Source organism: Oncorhynchus nerka, linkage group LG20, assembly GCF_034236695.1.
Source record: "Oncorhynchus nerka isolate Pitt River linkage group LG20, Oner_Uvic_2.0, whole genome shotgun sequence".
Taxonomy (NCBI): Eukaryota; Metazoa; Chordata; class Actinopteri; order Salmoniformes; family Salmonidae; genus Oncorhynchus; species Oncorhynchus nerka.
Window position 1 is genome coordinate 41550417 of NC_088415.1, and position 20175 is coordinate 41570591.

A 20175-nucleotide genomic window follows, 5' to 3' on the forward strand; every position below is an offset into this window, starting at 1 on the left:
ACAATTTAAAGGCAATGCTACCAAATACTAATTGACTATTTGTTAACTTCGGACCCACTGGGAATGTGATGAAAGAAATGAAAGCTGAAATAAATTATTCTCTCTACTATTATTCTGACATTTCACTTTCTTAAAATAAAGTGGTGATCCTAACTGACCTAGGATTACATGTCAGGAATTGTGAAAAACTGAGTTTAAATGTATTTGCCTAAGGTGTAGGTAAACTTCGACTTCAACTGTATATATAGTGGGTGGCATCGTCTCTCTGTTTTAGATCCATAGGCTGGCCAACGTGATGAATCTTCAAAACTTAGATAATCTAGATTCTAGAGTGAAAACTGGATCCCAGTCCCACAGCCAAACTGATTAAATCCAGTTGAGTTGAGTCAAAATTTTCTAAGATTGCTGAGAACTGCAATGTAGTTTGAACACTAGACCAGGGTTTCTCAAACTCGGTCCTGGGGTCCCTCCTGGGTGCACGTTTAGTTTTTTTGCTCTAACACTACAAAGCTGATTGAAATAACCAACTCATCATCAAGTTTTGATTATTTCAATCCACTGTGTAGTACCACGGCAAAAACCAAAACGAGCGCCCAGGGGGGGCCCCAGGACCGAGTTTGGAAATCTTAGATAACTCAAGAAATCTGTCATTCATTTAGAGGTTTAAGTCACGCAATTTAACATCTAGCTCAGGTGTTTGGTACAATATCTCTGCCCAGACGTTGCTGATGCATACCAGATCTTACAAAGTAAAAAATAATTATTTTAAGACCACTCCAGGCCACAATTGACCGTCTAAAACCAGATCGAAAGTATGTAGAAATGACAATGAACCTATACATTTAAAACTACAGTAATTGCCCTATTCTGGCTTGCAAATAGATTTGGTCAAACAAATCGGTAACAACAAATCTGTTGAATTCCCGATGTGCCCCTCGATGGGAGAACCCTCCTCATCTGGTAGGACTACAGCAGATGAGACCTCAGCCTGGTCTCCTAAAGTGTTTTTATGTGACACTCCCGCATAAAAATGCCTTGCAAGAGAATGGCCTCCCTCCCTGCCAAGTGCCAACTGGTGACTTTCCCTTTGAAAGCAATCCCACTGTAAAAACGACTGCCCTGGACTGCGTCGGAGAAATTGACCCCTAGAGAGAGAGAGAGAGAGAGAGAGAGAGAGAGAAAAAAAAAACTCTTGCTTCTGCTACACTTTAATGAAAGGGTATTGGCTGGTAAGGATGGAAAACCTCTCGCCGTTGATCCCGGACAGAAACAAGATCCAAGAAGAATCCAAGACTGAGGAGGCAAAGAAAACAACATGAATATGGCCTAGACCTGGACTGACTGTTTTCTTAAGCCCTTTTTACTGCGCACATCTTAGGCACAGTGGATGAGAAAAGCAAACCCTATGTATTGAGTTTGGGCGGTGAATCCGTTTTTAGTGAGTAGAGTAGTCTGTATTTGGCTCAAGATAAATGACTCCCCCCATAAATAACAAGTGGGAGAAGAATCTGAGAATATAGGCTGTTCCCTGCCCAGGGCAAGGAAGGGCAGCCTCCTAACCATCCCTTCTCCCCTCTCTCTTCTTCCCCCTCTCTCCCCGTCTCTCCTTTCCCCGTCTCCCCCCCTCCCCCTGTCTCTCCTTTCCCCTCCTCCCCCTCCGACTCTTTCCTTCCACTCCCCTTTCTCCTAATACCCTCTCACCTCCTCTCCCTTCTTTCCCCTCTCCCTCTCCTCCAACCCCTGTCCCTCTCTCCCTGTCCTACAGACTCCCATACTTGAGGTAATGCATGAGATAAGGCTGTTTGTACCAAGGCATATTACATCGCAGTGACTGTAAACATGGGTGGGACAATGTAATGCAATGTCATGTAAGTGAATCAGTGACAATGTATTGTTAGGCTCCATCTCTGGTAAGACTCCATCCCTGACGACATCTGCAGATGCACTGCTGCTAGCTACACTGTAGTCTTTTACCCCGTTAACATCACTGCCAACACTATTGTCTGCCTTCTCCTCCTCCCTGTGAGCAAAGAACAATGAAAGGGGACAGACACACAGTCGCACACACCCTGGGACTAGTTGGGCACAATGAAAGAGGACAGACACACAGTCGCACACACCCTGGGACTAGTTGGGCACAATGAAAGAGGACAGACACACAGTCGCACACACCCTGGGACTAGTTGGGCACAATGAAAGAGGAAAGACACACAGTCGCACACACCCTGGGACTAGTTGGGCACAATGAAAGAGGACAGACACACAGTCGCACACACCCTGGGACTAGTTGGGCACAATGAAATAGGACAGACACACAGTCGCACACACCCTGGGACTAGTTGGGCACAATGAAAGGGGACAGACACACAGTCGCACACACCCTGGGACTAGTTGGGCACAATGAAAGAGGACAGACACACAGTCGCACACACCCTGGGACTAGTTGGGCACAATGAAAGAGGACAGACACACAGTCGCACACACCCTGGGACTAGTTGGGCACCATGAAAGAGGACAGACACACAGTCGCACACACCCTGGGACTAGTTGGGCACAATGAAAGAGGACAGACACACAGTCGCACACACCCTGGGACTAGTTGGGCACAATGAAAGAGGACAGACACACAGTCGCACACACCCTGGGACTAGTTGGGCACAATGAAAGAGGAGAGACACACAGTCGCACACACCCTGGGACTAGTTGGGCACAATGAAAGGGGACAGACACACAGTCGCACACACCCTGGGACTAGTTGGGCACAATGAAAGAGGACAGACACACAGTCGCACACACCCTGGGACTAGTTGGGCACAATGAAAGGGGACAGACACACAGTCACACACACCCTGGGACTAGTTGGGCACAATGAAAGAGGACAGACACACAGTCGCACACACCCTGGGACTAGTTGGGCACAATGAAAGAGGACAGACACACAGTCGCACACACCCTGGGACTAGTTGGGCACAATGAAAGGGGACAGACACACAGTCGCACACACCCTGGGACTAGTTGGGCACAATGAAAGAGGACAGACACACAGTCGCACACACCCTGGGACTAGTTGGGCACAATGAAAGAGGACAGACACACAGTCGCACACACCCTGGGACTAGTTGGGCACAATGAAAGAGGACAGACACACAGTCGCACACACCCTGGGACTAGTTGGGCACAATGAAAGGGGACAGACACACAGTCGCACACACCCTGGGACTAGTTGGGCACAATGAAAGAGGACAGACACACAGTCGCACACACCCTGGGACTAGTTGGGCACAATGAAAGAGGACAGACACACAGTCGCACACACCCTGGGACTAGTTGGGCACAATGAAAGGGGACAGACACACAGTCGCACACACCCTGGGACTAGTTGGGCACAATGAAAGAGGACAGACACACAGTCGCACACACCCTGGGACTAGTTGGGCACAATGAAAGAGGACAGACACACAGTCGCACACACCCTGGGACTAGTTGGGCACAAAGAAAGAGGACAGACACACAGTCGCACACACCCTGGGACTAGTTGGGCACAATGAAAGAGGACAGACACACAGTCGCACACACCCTGGGACTAGTTGGGCACAATGAAAGAGGACAGACACACAGTCGCACACACCCTGGGACTAGTTGGGCACAATGAAAGCGGACAGGACAGGAACCTCAGCTGTCATCGTCATGGGACCAGGGGGATTTCCTTGACTCTTCAGTAAATTAAAACAGCCTTGAGTAATGAGTTTTTTTTGTTTGGTAGATGTTATTACGTGTTTGCTGAGGGGGCTGTGTGTGTGTGTGTGTGTGTGTGTGTGTGTGTGTGTGTGTGTGTGTGTGTGTGTGTGTGTGTGTGTGTGTGTGTGTGTGTGTGTGTGTGTGTCAGAGGAGGCTGCTGAGGGGAGGACGGATCATAATAATGGCTGGAACGGCGTCAACAACATAGTAACCATGTGTTTGATGTATTTGATACCATTCCACCCATTCCACTCCAGTCGTTACCATGAGCCTGTCCTCCCCAATTAAGGTGCCACCAGCCTCCTGTGGTGTGTGTGCAGTTTTGGAAAAAGCACCCAATTGTCATACTTGAGTTAAAGTAAAGATACCTTGATAGAAAATGACTTAAGTAAAAGTCACCCAGTAAAACTCTACTTGAGTGAAAGTCTGAATGTATTTGGTTTAAAATATACTTAATTATCAAAAGTAAATGTAATTATTCAAATATACTTAAGTATCAAAAGTAAAAGTATAAATCATTTCAAGTTACTTATATAAAGCAAACAAGACGGCACCATTTTCTTATTTTTTAAATGTACGGATAGCCATAGGCACACTGACATTTTCTTTACCTTTATTTAACTAGGCAAGTCAGTTAAGAACAAATTCTTATTTTCAATGGCGGCCTAGGAACAGTGAGTTAACTGCCTTGTTCAGGGGCAGAACAACAGATTTTTACCTTGTCAGTTCAGGGATTCAATCTTGCAACCTTTCGGTTACTAGTCCAACACTCTAAACACTAGGCTACCTGCCACCCCCATTTACAAATGAAGTATGTGTGTTTAGCGAGTCCACCAGATCAGAGGTAATAGGGATGACCAGCGATGTTCTCTTGATAAGTGAGTGAATTTGACAATTTTCCTGTCCAAAATGTAATGAGTACTTTTGGGTGTCAGTGAAAATGTATGAAGTGAAAAGTATATTTTCTTAAGGAATGTAGTGAAGTAAAAGTATTCAAAAATATAAATAGTAATATAAATAGTAAAGTAAAGATACCCCAAAATGCCATCACTGTTTTCATGCTCTCAGGTAAAAGACCTGTTGAATTAAATGAAGAGAGAGGCAGAGCCAGAGAGGAGTGTGAGAAAACGCTGCCCCCTTTTCTCTGCGCCGACATCTGATCCGCCTGGCGCTCTTCACAAGGTAACCCGAAGCAGGCAGTCACAACAAAGACCAGCAGAGCCAGAGCACAAAGAGACTGGAGAACTACTGGGGACGGGGCCCACCAACCAGCTAGCCTACTGCCACCTCACCCAGAGAGAGAGAGAGGGGGGATAGAAGGGATGTGTGTGAGAGAGAGAGAGAGAGAGAGAGAGAGAGAGAGAGAGAGAGAGGGAAGGGGGAGAGTAGGATAAAGAGAGTGAGAGGAGGGGAGACATAAGGGGTAGAGAGAGAAATGGGAGTGGAGTGAGAAGGGGAGAAGAGAGGATGAGAAGAGAGGGGGAGAAAGAGGTGGAGTATTGGGGGAGGAGTATTGGCAGGATGACATAGGACCCTATCTCTCCCCCTGCAGGTTCTTGTTGAGAGAACCAACTAAAACGAGCTCGGCAGCCACATTAAGGTATTAACATAATTAAGCCTGAGCTAACTGAGGTGGTCATTAACATGCTAAATCCAATGACAGAACCACATGCTCTGAACCACCAGGACAATCAAACATTCCAATCCCATTGTCCCAAACAACTTACAGTGATGACAACTAATGATAGTACTGATCTGTACATACCCCCTTTCCTGTAGTCAACTGACCAAATCACCCTCTAGTGGCCTCATGGGTGGAATGTTATACATTTTTGTCATAATTTCCTAATTAATAAACATTGTTTTTTTTTAAAAACCTGACGAAAATCTGGTGTTTCTATGTCCAATGGTTTTGTTATATTTCAGTGTTCTGTGATGTATATAAAGTGTAATATTAGGATGCAAATTCAAAATGATATCTGTACAGGTGTCTTCTTTTTTTTAAGCCCATCACCATGTGTGTGTGATGTGTACTTTTGTTTCAAAGTAGATGTGTTTAAGACTACCAAGAAACGCTGCGTGACCCTGATTTAGCCCACTGTGGTAACTAAAACACAAAGTAAAAATAAAAAAGTCATATAAAAAATGAATGTAATATGTTACATATATATAATGTATAAACAGTTGGTATCAAGGAAAATGTATGATCTAACACTGATCTGCTTCTCTGCAGACAATGAATCCGTTGCTACTAAGCAACATAATAGCTGAATTAATGGCGTGAAAAGCGTTAAAACACAAGCGTGTAAAATCCCCATGACACCATCTTGATGTGGCAGTTAGCAGCAACAGGCTTTCCAGCTGTGGTGTGGCTGTGAGTCTGTCCTACAGTCGGCTCTGCTCTGCTCTCCCTGCAACGCAGGAGCCAGGGCTGACTGTTGCTCAGCCCATCACTTTCTCCTCTGAAGACCTGGGTTCAAATCATATTGAAAATCGTTCAAATACTTTTAGCCTTTGATGTACCCTGCCTGGAGTGCCAGGTGGGCGGGGTTTGCAAGTTTGTGTCTTTTCTATTGGTTCCACTGCAACAGACAAGCTCAATCCAGGACAGAAAAAGTATTTGAAATCATTTGAATTTAGTGCTTAAACCCAGGTCTGGAAGCCTTGCCCCGAAAACCCCCTCATCTCCCCTGGGCCTTCTGACTCTCAGACATTTGTATAAGTTCTCTACCAGTCGCCGCTTGCCAATGGAGACCCAAAGAGGCAAACGTCTCGACGTCTACTGCCAATCTGACACATACGTTATGTAGACGTAAAGACTTGGTGTGATATATATCTGACAACCATTTCAGTAAAAAAAAATAATAATAATAATAACTGAGGTATGGCTGCCCCTCAAAACTGTTTGTTAATTCATGAAACAAGCCATAAAAACTGGATGTGATGGCCAACGACCTTTTCGGAGCAAAACAACAAGTAATTGAGCTACGGCTGCCCCTCAAAACTGTGTGTAAGTGTATTTTCTGTATTTTTCCTCCAATGGGTCTGGATCGGAGACATGAGAAGAATGATCTATGCCGTTCATAGCCTGTTGAGTCCTGCCGAGATGAGTTCCCAGACAATGATCATAATAAGGTTCTTTGAAGCCGGACCAGGCTTGTTATGATCAGGCCAGGGTGGGAACTATCAAGCCATGTCTGGGGTTCAGGGGCTCTGTGAAGGAGCCAAATGCTCAAACCTCTAACGTGAATCTAAAGCCGCGTGGTGGCATTTCCAAGCGGGCAGAACTCGTTGAAATGACGCAATTGCAACCAGATAACATCCAACTGGTTGTATGTCATTTCAACCAGTTTCGCCCCCTGGGTCACTCTTGTTGCGAATGTACAAAACACACCAATGACCTTATCACACAACAATGTCCTAGAATGCCCCCACTTGACAAAACACGGCTACTGGCCAACCAACCGATGTTTTGACACAGGAAACAGAGGAACGAAAAAGGTTAGGAGATGAAACATAAACCAAATGGCCACCGCAATTGATCATGAATCAGGCATTCGTTCATTCCAGCGTGGCCAACAGACGTCCTGTTTGTTCCCCTCGAGCCGTCCAGAGGGAAGCCCCAGCCCAGAGGATATACGCATGGTATGCCAGGAATGCAGGTAGATTAATGCCTCAGTAAGTCAGGTCGTGGCCCGCCGGCCCTTTCGGCACCCTGCACAGTCAGCCAGAGTGTCAGCTAGAGATCTGCTGGAGCCTGGAGGGAAAGACTCAACAGAACCAGGAGAGCTGTCTATCTGGAACTAAAGGCTCTGGAATGTCACCCAAATGTGGAATTATGGACCAGAATTTGACGGACATAACTTTAACTAACCGCAAAACAACCCGCTCTGAATGGGGAATGGTGTGCCATTTGGAACGCAAACGTAGTGTTAAAGCCGTACGCCATTAGTCCTTCAACTGGATTTACACCCGCCTGTCCCTGTGAGGGTCGGAACGTAAAAGAGTAAAAGAGTGCAGCACAAAAGGCACCAAGAGATGAGGGCCCCTGTTTAAATAACCCAACCAACAGAGTCCCCATTGTATTGAGGAGGAAACCACTTCTATCCAGAGGAACGGCTAGGGGCTCACTGCAGCTGCATCAGAGACAGAGCATGCAACCCCCACCCCTTTTTACTTCATACCTACACACACACACACACACACACACACACACACACACACACACACACACACACACACACACACACACACACACACACACACACACACACACACACTGCACATACACACTAACACATTGACATATACATAAATACATCCGCCACACTCCCTCACACACAAACAACACTCGACTACGTGAACCACACCAAGGATCAAACCAAATGGCTTATTGTACAGAAGGCAGTACACCGAACTATGTACGCTCGTTCTGTAGACTTCATATCCCAAAGTCACAGCAAGGAGAACACTGTTTGTGTTCAGCCTCCAGCCCAGACCATTCGAGTTGAAGTCTTGAGTACTCTTGAACAGGATCAAGGTGGTCGGTTGAGTGACTGTCTTAAAATAATGGAAGAATGGAATGGAAGAATCTTTGTTCGGTCAGGTGGGTCACACGAAGAACCTCACAGAGTCACTGACGTTCCGTGTGCGTAGAGACACGCTGGATCTGTTCAGTCATGCTCTTCAACTTGACCTGGGCTTTTCAAAAAAAATAACTCGCTCTGCTCAGAAAAGCACTAAAAAAAACATTGTTCTGGGCCCGTAAAGACAAACCCATAATGGAGGACTAGATATAGCCTGGGGGAGAGAGAGCCAGATGGAACTGCCTTCACTTGGGACTATGCCCCCACAGTCCCTCCTCTCCTCTCTGTAGCTGTATGGTCCTGGCCTTGGCGGTGACAGAGACATATGTACGATTCTCCCAGCGGGAGTTTGTGGCATAGCAAACAAACAAAAGATGACCCCCAACACCACACACGCACGCACACGCACTGCCTCTTTAGAACTGTCGAATGTGTTGACAGAGGTTAGCGTGGTCAGAGCAGGATGCATGACATGATTTAAGTTGTCCAATAAAACGCTGCACACAGTTGAGGCCATTAGTTCCAGCTGAGTGGCATCTCTCAAACACTCTGTCCTCCTGACTCAACTCAGAGTGATCACAGAGGAGGAGGGGGGGGGGGTAGAAGTTGGAGTCACTTTGCACCGTAGATGCTTTCTGTCTCGTGTCGCCTCTCTGTGTTTCAGTTACCCTTCCTATCCTTCCTCCAACTTCTCAAAATCTCATTCCACATATATCCGTGAGGCCATTCGGACTCGACTCCCACCCCAGGTCTTTTCAGTGCTCTCTGATCATAGAAATAGAAGGAATAGACTAAGGGGCAAACGAAACGGACAAAAGCCCCCCTGTGACGAAGACACACTGTAGGCAAGACTCCCGCCAGTGGAGAAAGCTTTGTTTCCTTGCTGAAATGTTTGTTGTTGCTGTCACAGGTGCAAACAGGATATTTGTTAAAGCCATATTATACTACTGTAGTTGTTAGCGCTTCACCATTCCTTTCCCTTGCCGTTTATTGCAGCCTTTTCTCGCCCCCGAGTGGGAGTGACGTTTGTAGTGCACAACACTCTATCTTCTTCTGTTTACTCCTGAGAGCTTCTCAGTCTCTGTGTTGTCACTGTATGTACCTGGCCTGCGCACCAGAATAGACCCTAGCCAAATGTTTATACAGGAAGTGCCTGTTCTGGGATGTTCTCCTCAGTTCACAGCTGCATTTGAGCCGAGGAGACCCCACCTGTGCCTTGTGCTGTTAGGAGACGTTCTGCCTTTTCTTTGGAATGCTGACATGTAAAGTCAGACGTTTGTATTGATATATATATATATTTGTAAACATAATATAAACATAATATAAACATATATATGTATATATATGTATATATATATATGTATATATATATATTTGTAAACATAATTGAATTGTACATATCAGCATCATCACCAGCGCTGTGTAAATACATTTGATCACCATTTACACCTCTACCTGCCTGCCTCGTTATCCTTAAGCCTGCTAGAAAGACCCTATTTACACCTCTACCTGCCTGCCTCGTTATCCTTAAGCCTGCTAGAAAGACCCTATTTACACCTCTACCTGCCTGCCTCGTTATCCTTAAGCCTGCTAGAAAGACCCTATTTACACCTCTACCTGCCTGCCTCGTTATCCTTAAGCCTGCTAGAAAGACCCTATTTTGCAACCCAAGACTGATCATTTGACAGTCCACTCATGGCTCATTTCCACTTCTATTTCGATCTCGCTATGACTACTGCTGATGTCAGAGGAGGGGTGGAGGAGTCACTTTGCCAGCACTTTCTGTCTCATTTCACTTCCCCTACGGTTCACTTAACCCTCTCACTGTGCACACCACGTCATTTCAACGTGAATAATTGGGTAATATTTGGTTGAGCCGTTGATCAATGAAATTACAACCTACGCTCACACCACTCAAAAAGACAGACGAAAGTTTGCTGAATTTCCAAAGGTCTATCGCTGCGCCTCCAACCATTAAAAAAGCGCAGCAACTTTATTTATTCATACAAGATATTAATGTGTTACCACTGTGCTTCATCTAATGGCACAACCAAATGACCTGGATTGCAGTTGAGATTACATAAAGAAATACAGTGATCCATGCTGTTCAAGATTCTGCACAGCAATTGTGAAGATCTCCACAGACCTGGGATGACCTGTGCATACTATCTTAAACATGCACATTTTATATGATTACATAAGGAGAAATGTACAGTTACATTAAGTAACCTCAAAATGTGGCTATGGATGTGTTACACATTTTAAGGTTGAATGTTACATTAGTTTGCGAGAAAGTCTTAAAACTGCAGTATGTAACTTTTTAGGCGACCCCCGGCCAAATTCAACTAGAAATGTGAGTTATAGATGTCATTCTCATTGAAAGTAAGTCTAAGAAGCTGTAGATCTGTTCTATGTGCGCTATTTCTACGCATGCCATTCTTAAGCTTTATTTTTGCGTCTTTTACTTTCGTTTTTTTTACACCGGCTTCAAACAGCTGAAAATACAATATTTTGGGTTATTGAAAATTTACTTCACAGCGGTTTATATGGTACAATGATTCTCTACACTTGCTTGTTTTGTCACATAAACTGAAATTAAACTAACTATTAGAATTCTGGCAACCAGGAAATGGCGGAGCCATTTCTGCATATTGCATCTTTAACTTTAGGCTATTTACTGTATTACAAATGTAATATTTTGTTGTGTTTGGTTGACATAGCAAACCAAATATCAACATTTTAAGGAGATTAATCTACTGCTTGTATAGCTCCATCTGAGCCACTGGCTTAATCCCATTCTTTAACTTTGATTTTTGGTTGAGTTGGAGACGTGAATCCAACATATCATTTTTTAACTTGTCGGCGAGTTAATAGGCTATTTGTTGCATTCCAGAGATGTATCTTCTGTCACTGACTTTAATTTGAGTTTGTCTACAAATTCATATTTGATATGTTGGATTCATCTCCAGCTCAACCAAAAATGTAAGTTCAAGAATAGGACTAAATCAAATCAAACTGTAAACACACTTTAAATCAAGTTTGATTTGATTCGTACAATTCTTTAACTTAGACTTGTGGTTGAGATGGAGATGAATCCAACATATCAATTATACATTTTCAGACAAACAAAGATTAAAGTCAGACAAGTCAGAGACACAAATGGAAGTTTCCAAGCAGAAGATCTCCATCAAATGTTGATATTTGGTTGTGTTGGCTACAATTCAATATCACTGAATATCATTAAATCAACCAGAACTTGAAACCATGTTTTTTTTGTTGAATTCTGGGTTGATGACTTTGCAAATACTATACAGGCCTAAATAGTATCATTGATGATATATGAGCGATGCTATACATTTACTCTGTTAACCCTACCACTTTGGAATGACTTTCGAAAGAAACAGTGAATCTATCTAGTTTTTAAGTGGAGCTCTCTTAACAAAGCACATTGGTCAAAGTCAGTGACTAATGTCATAGCTAAGCAGACGGTGCTTGGCAGACGATGGGAGACTAAAGGGTAGCAGAAGGTGCTGCTCAGTGGATATAACGTGGAACACCCGATGAGCTTTGAAAGCTACACATTCAACGTATTTCATACAAGGTTTATCTATGTTGAAATTAAGTTACCATGGTGACATCATCTCGTGGTTGAAATTGCACCCTCAGAAACGGCCGTTCACATTAATGACTTATTTCGTATCCAATGTATTTTCCACGTAGATTCCACGTCACAATACGTTGAAATAAATTGAAACAATGTTGAGTCAACCAGCTTGAGCCCCAGTGGGCTCCTTACCTTCCTGCAACCTCAAAATGTAATCCCACACAAATATCCATGAGCTCCTGCAAACCAGAGGGACTTTCCTGCCTGTACCACAGTCAAACCTCAGAGTATGGTGCAACCCTCTGCAACACTCTGGTTGTGTCCCAAATAGCAACCTAGTCCCTATCTAGCGCACTACTTTTGACCAGAGCCCTCTGACTCTGTTAAAGTGGACTACAACCAATGTAATCGAGTAGAGAAAATAATCTGGCACTTTCCCCCAAAAAATGTAAAGATGTTTGTGTGTGTGTGTGTGTGTGTGTGTGTACTGTTCAAAACATTGTTAAAGTCATCACAGCAGCAGGCAGCCAGTTCAAAGGGAATCTTCCCTCTGTGAGCCTAGCTGAGCCTAGCTGAGTTGTCCTGTGGTCCCAGCCCAGACCTGACCACAGGAATCCAGCGAGCGGTGGAGTGGAATTGTGCGGGGGCACTTTGAAAGAAGATCCATCCAGAACGCCAAGGCCCCGGCCCCCATTCCAACTGCTCCAGACATACACACCTTTCAAAACCCCACCACCACCACCTCCACATCTCTCTCATAAGGAGAAAGGCATATGGAGAAGGTTAGCTAATAAGCCAGACCCTAATTTGGTGAGTAGGACGTAAGGAATCCGAAGGAAGGAAAACCCATGCTGCCACAGTGAGAGAGAAGTTCCATTTTTCATGTAGTATTCCATCAGGCTTAGCTAGTATCCCACAAACCCATAGCGTTTAAAGTCAAAGCTCCCTAGTATCCCACAAACCCATAGCGTTTAAAGTCAAAGCTCCCTAGTATCCCACAAACCCATAGCGTTTGAATTCAAAGCTTCCAAGGACACAATAATGAGAAGGTAAGGGGATAAGACGAAAGACTTGAGACTCCTGAGAGGGATAGGATCACCCTGCTCTTTGATGCTGACACCCAGTATCCGTGCATAGATATACACTGATTGCACATGTGTTTCTAGTCTAGTATAGTGTCCATGTGTCTGGCTGCATCCCAAACGGCAGCCTATTTCCCATGAGCACTGGTCAAAAGTAGTGCACTATATAGGGAATACAGTGCCACTTGGGGAACAGTCTCTGTCTGTGGTCTGCCTACAGTACATGGTGGTGGTCCTGTACAGGGCTGACTACGGCCCAGTGCCGGCAATGCAATTGCCTCTGTAAAAGAGAGAGAGAGAGAAGATGTCGGGAAGACAGCTGTTTCCAGCCACAGAAGAAGATAAACAGAGCTAGTGCTGTTTCTGAAGAGCAAGAGAGAGTGTTAGTTTCTGATTGTTTATGGCACGTTTGTTTATTATCTATTTCACATGCTTTGGCAATGTAAACATATGTTTCCCCTCCCAATAAATCCCTCTGAATTAGAGAGAGAGAGAGAGAGAGAGAGAGAGAGAGAGAGAGAGAGAGAGAGAGAGAGAGAGAGAGAGAGAAAAGAAGAGATGCCTTTAGCACATTCTCCCGGTTAGACTTGACCCGACCAGACTGCATGAAGTACTCTAATTTAACCCAGGGGTCTCATCCCATCCCCTTGCCCCCCTCCCCACTCAGACCCTCCTCCATCTTCTTCTCCCATCCACAGAAGAGTGATTCTGCTCAGGTCGTTACCGTAGGCTGTTACTGTACTGGCACAGCCTACACCCATGACATCATAATGTGCTGCTGCCATCCCAAAGGCCAAGGGATGTCTGGGAGCAGTCTGCCTCTGTCTGAGAGGAGGAGGCTGCCCCACGAGACAGAAACATTGAAACATCCCTAGTACACACACAACCTCCCAAACGCTCACACGCAGTAATGCACATTCACACCACAGGAGGTTGGTGGCACCTTAATCGGGGAGGACGGGCTCGTGGTAATGGCTGAAGTGGAATAAGTGGAATGGTATCAAATACATCAAACACATGGTTTCCACTTGATGCACATCCGTACACAGAGGAAACACAACAAGGGGAGATGGAAGAATGTTGTGATTAGACAATTCTATTTTTGGAAAACAGTTATAACAGTTTTATTTGCATAGACAATTCCACCATGCTTCTTGTAACAAAATGGAGACAGGAAACAGGTTTGACTCAACGAAAATATGACCAATCTACTGTGGGAAACAGAGTGAAACAGCAATGTAAAATCCCAGTGTTTTCAGCAAATAGTATCAATCTCTCTGCGAAGGAAATCCCCCAGTGTGATCTGAACTCTAATCACGCCTGACTAGTCAAGCACTGGTTCTCTCTTCCTGACAACCTCCCAACTTCAACATGGTGTGTGTGTGTGTGTGTGTGTGTGTGTGTGTGTGTGTGTGTGTGGAGCTTTGATCTGCGAAGAGGGCCTTCACGTTACCGCCATAGTTGATATCTCTTGTATTGGTATGAATGTTTTCATGATTTATCCAGTTAAATCAATTACGCATCGTATTTGTCTCTTATGACAGAGAGATTAACACAAACTGCAAGATTTGGTTCTGGCTTCTGGGATTACGTGAAGTGATTAGCCGACCCTTCTGTCATCGTCGTGATTTAAGAACGATCGTTTCGAACAAAGGCACTAATGGCCATGAGAGGACACAGTCCTGTTGATACATAACACACCCCTTGACGCGGCGCGTCTGGAAAATACGATGTCTACAAACAACTGTTTCTGCATGACCCCCAACAGTCCTAACTAAGTGAGAGCAGCTTCTAGCTGAGCATAGTCTTTGATTACTAACCCCCTGGCTCCTGCAGGCAGTCCTCCGTGCGGGAGAGATGATTTGAAATACGTGGCTATTTGTTATAATAGTTTGTCATGATCGCGCAAAGCTGAGACTTTAGCACAGCAGTCAACAAGGGCAGGGATTTGATCGGGACACATAGAAAATCAGGGAAAAGTGATTAAAAGTAGGATATTTGTATGGGGGGGGGGATTGGTTAGTTTCAATGGTATAGAAATAGAGGATAACGATAGAAGCGCAAGAATTCCTGATTCCTTGAGCAGTTTCTCACTGTGCAGGCGTGTCTCTTCACATAGTAATCACAGCAAATATCCTTGGTTACAGATAGTTGTCATACTATCAGATACTTAACACACGTGGGGCCTAGTGGGTTTCCCACCTGAGCTGCTGCCTTGAGCCTCTTGACCACAGACACATAGACAGTTAGGCCCACATAATGTGTTCTAGTTTGATCTGTATCCTCTTGGCATAGTGGCTACGGTACGCTGCAGTCTGGCAGGCCAGTGTTCAGGTGGCTCTGTGCCAGAGTAACAGAGAGACTTGGACAGACATGAATGTCCCTAGACGGACTAATGTACAGTCACAGAGGACAGTATACAAGAGGCAGGTCTTCTCAGGAGAGATGTTGATTGGTTTAATTAAGCTGTAGAGTATCATGAGTACAGTAGAGTATGGTAAAGTACCGTGCAGTAGAGTACAGTAGAGTACATTACAGTGGAGTATGGTAGGGTAGAGTAAAGTACAGTAGAGTACATTACAGTAGAGTATGGTAAAGTACATTACAGTGGCGTACGGTAGGGTAGAGTAAAGTACAGTAGATTAGAGTGCGGTAGAGTAAAGCAGAGTACAGTAAAGTAGAGTAGAGTATCTGCGACATGCAATACTGTTACTGTAGAGTCGGTACACAGTGGCTAAACTCCGGGTGGCCGTGTGTGATGTGGTGTGGTGAGGTTAGTCATATGAGTGGGAAACACTAGACTAACACTTGTGAGCAAACACATTTGTCGCTGGATAACATGGCGTACTGACATGGTCAGTGGGAGCCATACTGGCAGAGAAAGAATGTTTTGATTCATGGTGGAATTAAGTGATTAGTCTTTCTTTGTTTAGACTCTTGAATTGGTAGTTTGGAGGGACGTGAGAACTGGGGACAGTTTGTTTTGAAAGAATGACAAGGAACCTCACTTTCTAATGTAAGAATAAGAAACAGTTTGCATAACTACTGCCCATAGCTATTGACACAGCTACAGTGCGTTCAGGAAGTATTCAGACCCTTTGACTTTCTCCACATTTTGTTACGTTACAGCCTTATTCTAAAATGGATTAAATAAATATTTTTCCTCCTCAATTTACACACAATAGCCCATAATGACAAAGCGAAAAAAGTTTTTTCTACATTTTTGCACATTTTTAAAAAAGAAAAACAGAAACACCTTATTTACATAAGTATTGCGACCCTTTGCTAATAGACTCAAAATTAAGCTCAGGTGCATCCTGCTTCCCTTGATCATCCTTGAGATGTTTCTACAACTTGATTGGAGTCCACCTGTTGTAAATTCAATTGATTCGACATGATTTAGAAAGGCACACACCTGTTTATATAAGGTCCCATAGTTGACAGTGCATGTCAGAGCAAAAACCAAACCATGAGGTCGAAATAATTGTCCGTAGAGCTCCGAGACTGGGGAAGGACACCAAAACAATTCTGAAGCATTGAAGGTCCCCAAGAACACAGTGGCCTCCGTCATTTTTAAATGGAAGCAGTTTGGATCCACCAACACTCTTCCTAGAGCTGGCCCTCCGGCCAAACTGAGCAATCTGTGGAGAAGGGCCTTGGACAGGCAGGTGACCATGAACCCAATGGTCACTCTGAAGGAGCTCCAGAGTTCCTCTGTGGAGATGGGAGAATCTTCCAGAAGGACAACCATCTCTGCAACACTCCACCTATCAGGTCTATAGGTAGAGTATGGCCAGACGGAAGCCACTCCTCAGTAAAATGCACAAGACAGCCCTCTTGGAGTTTTCCAAAAGGCACCTAAAGGACTCTCAGACCACGAGAAACAAGATTCTCTGGTGTGATGAAACCAAGATTGAACTCTTTGGCCTGAATACCAAGCGTCACGTCTGGAGGAAACATGGCACCATCCCTACGGTGAAACATAGTGGTGGCAGCATCATGCTGTGGGTATGTTTTCAGCGGCAAGGACTGGGAGACTAGTCAGGATCGAGGGAAAGGTGAACGGGCAGCAGGTAGCCTAGTGGTTAGAGCGTTGGACTAGTAACCGAAAGGTTGCAAAATCGAATCCCCGAACTGACAAGGTAGAAATCTGTCGTTCTGCTCCTGAACAAGGCAGTTAACCCACTGTTCCTAGGCCGTCATTGAAAATAAGAATTTGTTCTTAACTAACTTGCCTAGTTAAATAAAAGGTTAAAAAAAATACTAAAATAAAAAACAGAGCAAAGTACAGAGAGATCCTTGATGAAAACCTGCTCCAGAGTGCTCATGACCTCAGACTGGGGCGAAGGTTCACCTTCCAACAGGACAACAACCCTAAGCACACAGCCAAGACAACGCAGGAGTGGCTTCGGGACTAATCTCTGAATGTCCTTGAGTGACCCAGCCAGAGCCCAGACTTAAACCTGATTGAAAATCTCTGGAGAGGCCTGAAAATAGCTGTGCAGCGACACTCCCCTTCCAACCTGACAGAGTTCAGGAGGATCTGTAGAGAAGAATGGGAGAAACTCCACAAATACAGGTGTGCAAAGCTTGTAGCATCATACCAAGAAGACTCTATGCTGTAATTACTGCCAAAGGTGCTTGAACAAAGTACTGAGTAAAGGGTCTGAATACTTATGTAAATGTGATATTTCATTTTTCCAATAGTGTTTATTGTCGCAATAAGCTTTCTTAAAATGATGAAAGTGTTTATTTACAAATATATATGTACTGTACATTTTATTTAACTTAACTGGCAAGTCAGTTAAGAACAAATTCTTATTTACAATGAAGGCCTACCCCGGCCAAAACCCTAACCAGGACGACGCTGGGCCAATTGTGCACCGCCCTTTGGGACTCCAATCACCGCCAGTTGTGATACAGCCATTATAAAATGTAGTATAACCCATAAAAGGCCCAAAGCCCATTATTGAATTATTTACAATACAGAGACGATTTGTACCAATCCATTCAGAACCAACTTGTTTTAGAATCAAAGGCATTTCAAATAATAAAAACGGAGCCCACCAACTTTAAATTGTTGATCATGCCCATAACTGTGCATCAGTATTGTGCACAAAGAAAGTATCTTCTTGGCCTCTTGATTTAGGATGACAGACACGCTTGACACTTCAGCTGTTGATCAATGGATAAAGTGGGTGTTGACTGTGTGCACAGCGTCACAAAGCCCCAGCGCAACTCAAGCCTGTGAAGCGGGACGGCATTCAAAGATGATGATGGGGGGGCAATAGAGGAGAGGGGGTGGTTCCTCTTTTACGATCTCCCCGGTGTGGGAGTTTTAGGGGAATTCAGAAAATGTTGTCGTCGGAATCTGTCATGGAATTACCTAAATGCGACTCTGGCTAAACTTGAAACTAAAAAAAATGTGTAGTCCACTGGGAATTTTTACTATACGTGTCATTAAACGTTTGATAATGAAAGTGAAATTGCACTCTGAAAACGAGCCAAATCTTGAACAAGCTACTGGACTTCGGTAAATTAGCCCAAAGCCTCGAGTTGACTTTTTTTTTTTTTTTAAACAAAAGAACCGAAGGAACTAGTGGGAGAAACAGATAGGTCTGGGGGTGGGACAGAACGGGTCGGCTGATATAGAATACCAGCAACTCCAGCATTACAGGAGAAGAAGAATGTAAAAGTGGGATAGGTTCATTTCGCCACCTCTTATGATGATAACATCTTGCTTTCCACAAGAAGTACACACGAGACAATATAAACTGACCAATTGTCTTACTGTAAACGGCATCAGAGTGTACTGTCAGACATATTTATTGTCTTGTTTAAGCATTTGTGTTTGATCATGGTTAATTCTCCGGTTGTTAGAAACCTGTTTTGGGCTTATTGACCAACTGTGATGCATATTATAAAAGGAATATAAAAGGAAAAAATAACATATAAGTGTTGCCTGTGTGAATCCATGAGCTGTTGTTGAGCTGTTTCACCGAATCAAACGGTGAAACTATGGGCTACTAATTAAAAACAAACAGAATATTCACACAGGCCTACTCCTAATCATATGGTAGGTAATATGTTCTGTAGCGCGTATCATTTCAGCATGACAGATCTGTGAGTAGCCTAATGTTTTATTTTATATTAATTGTGCGCTTCAGAAGTTTCATATGTCTCTCTCTCTCTGTGACAATCTGGAGCTTGGTAAGGTAAACCAAACCAAGTAGCCATTTCAATTCAAACATGTCTCTGCGGCTGCAGTCACTTACCAAAACTAAAGCAAATCTCTCCTCCAACTCCGACTGGTCAGGCATGGGCACTTTCATTGGCATCATATGATGCTTCATATTGTCCGACTGTCCATCCACACTTTCAATATTCCCCATGGTTAAAAGTAGTACTGTATCCTTATAGTAGAGTAAATAAAGTTCCCTCTTCCGAGCGTTTTTTCGGAGTTTTTCCAAAAGTGAGAAAACTCCCTGCGTTCCTCCAAAATGCACCAGTGCGTTATTACAAAATCAGCCACTTCTGTTCCAAAAGTTCCAGTTTAAATCAAACGTTTACACCACACCAGTTCCATGCGGTCTCATTTCAAATAAAATAAAAACGTATACTTTTGCATTTGTAGAGAACTCTCATCTGTATTTTACTCTAAAACTGAACCTCACCTCAAAAGTAACAATTGTTTTCTGTTCCAAAGAATGGTTTCCGATTTACCAGGCCAATCCATCTCCATCTATTTCTGTAAAATCGTCTTTCAATAATATATGTTTCAACCCACCCAAATAGCGACTTATTGGTTGCTAGACTGAACTTCCTTGGCTACGATGCCTTTGCATTCATTATTGTTGTGCGATCCAGATGGTTGTGTGATTCGGTCTAGAAGACTCTTCTATGTGCTTCCACCCAGAAGCAGGCTTTTTGCTATTGTCCCGCCCTTGGTGGGGTTTACTCTCCCTATTGAGGCGTTGACTTATCAATCACACGGCCTATCCGCGCTCTACTCGCACACATTATACGCCTGGATCACACCGACAGTATTATTGCGCTAAAATGGTCTGCGGAATCATCTGGATCTGTGTGCAACAAAACTTAAACATTCACCTTCTGCTACTATTTATGTCAAGCCGTCTACACATACAATTTGAGGCATATGCTC

General features: G+C 44.1%; 1 protein-coding gene across 5 annotated transcripts in view; it reads right to left on the bottom strand.

The window, feature by feature from the left end:
- Positions 1 to 19910, bottom strand: part of LOC115102556 (formin-like 3) — a 57260-nt gene extending 37350 nt beyond the window's left edge. For all 5 annotated transcript variants that reach the window (XM_029622643.2, XM_029622646.2, XM_029622644.1 and 2 more), the window contains exon 1: positions 19286 to 19910. In XM_029622643.2, coding sequence (XP_029478503.1) covers positions 19286 to 19402 — 117 coding nt within the window. In that variant the 5' untranslated portion in view covers positions 19403 to 19910. The remainder of the gene's footprint in view (positions 1 to 19285) is intronic.
- Between the last annotated feature and the right edge of the window lie 265 nt (positions 19911 to 20175).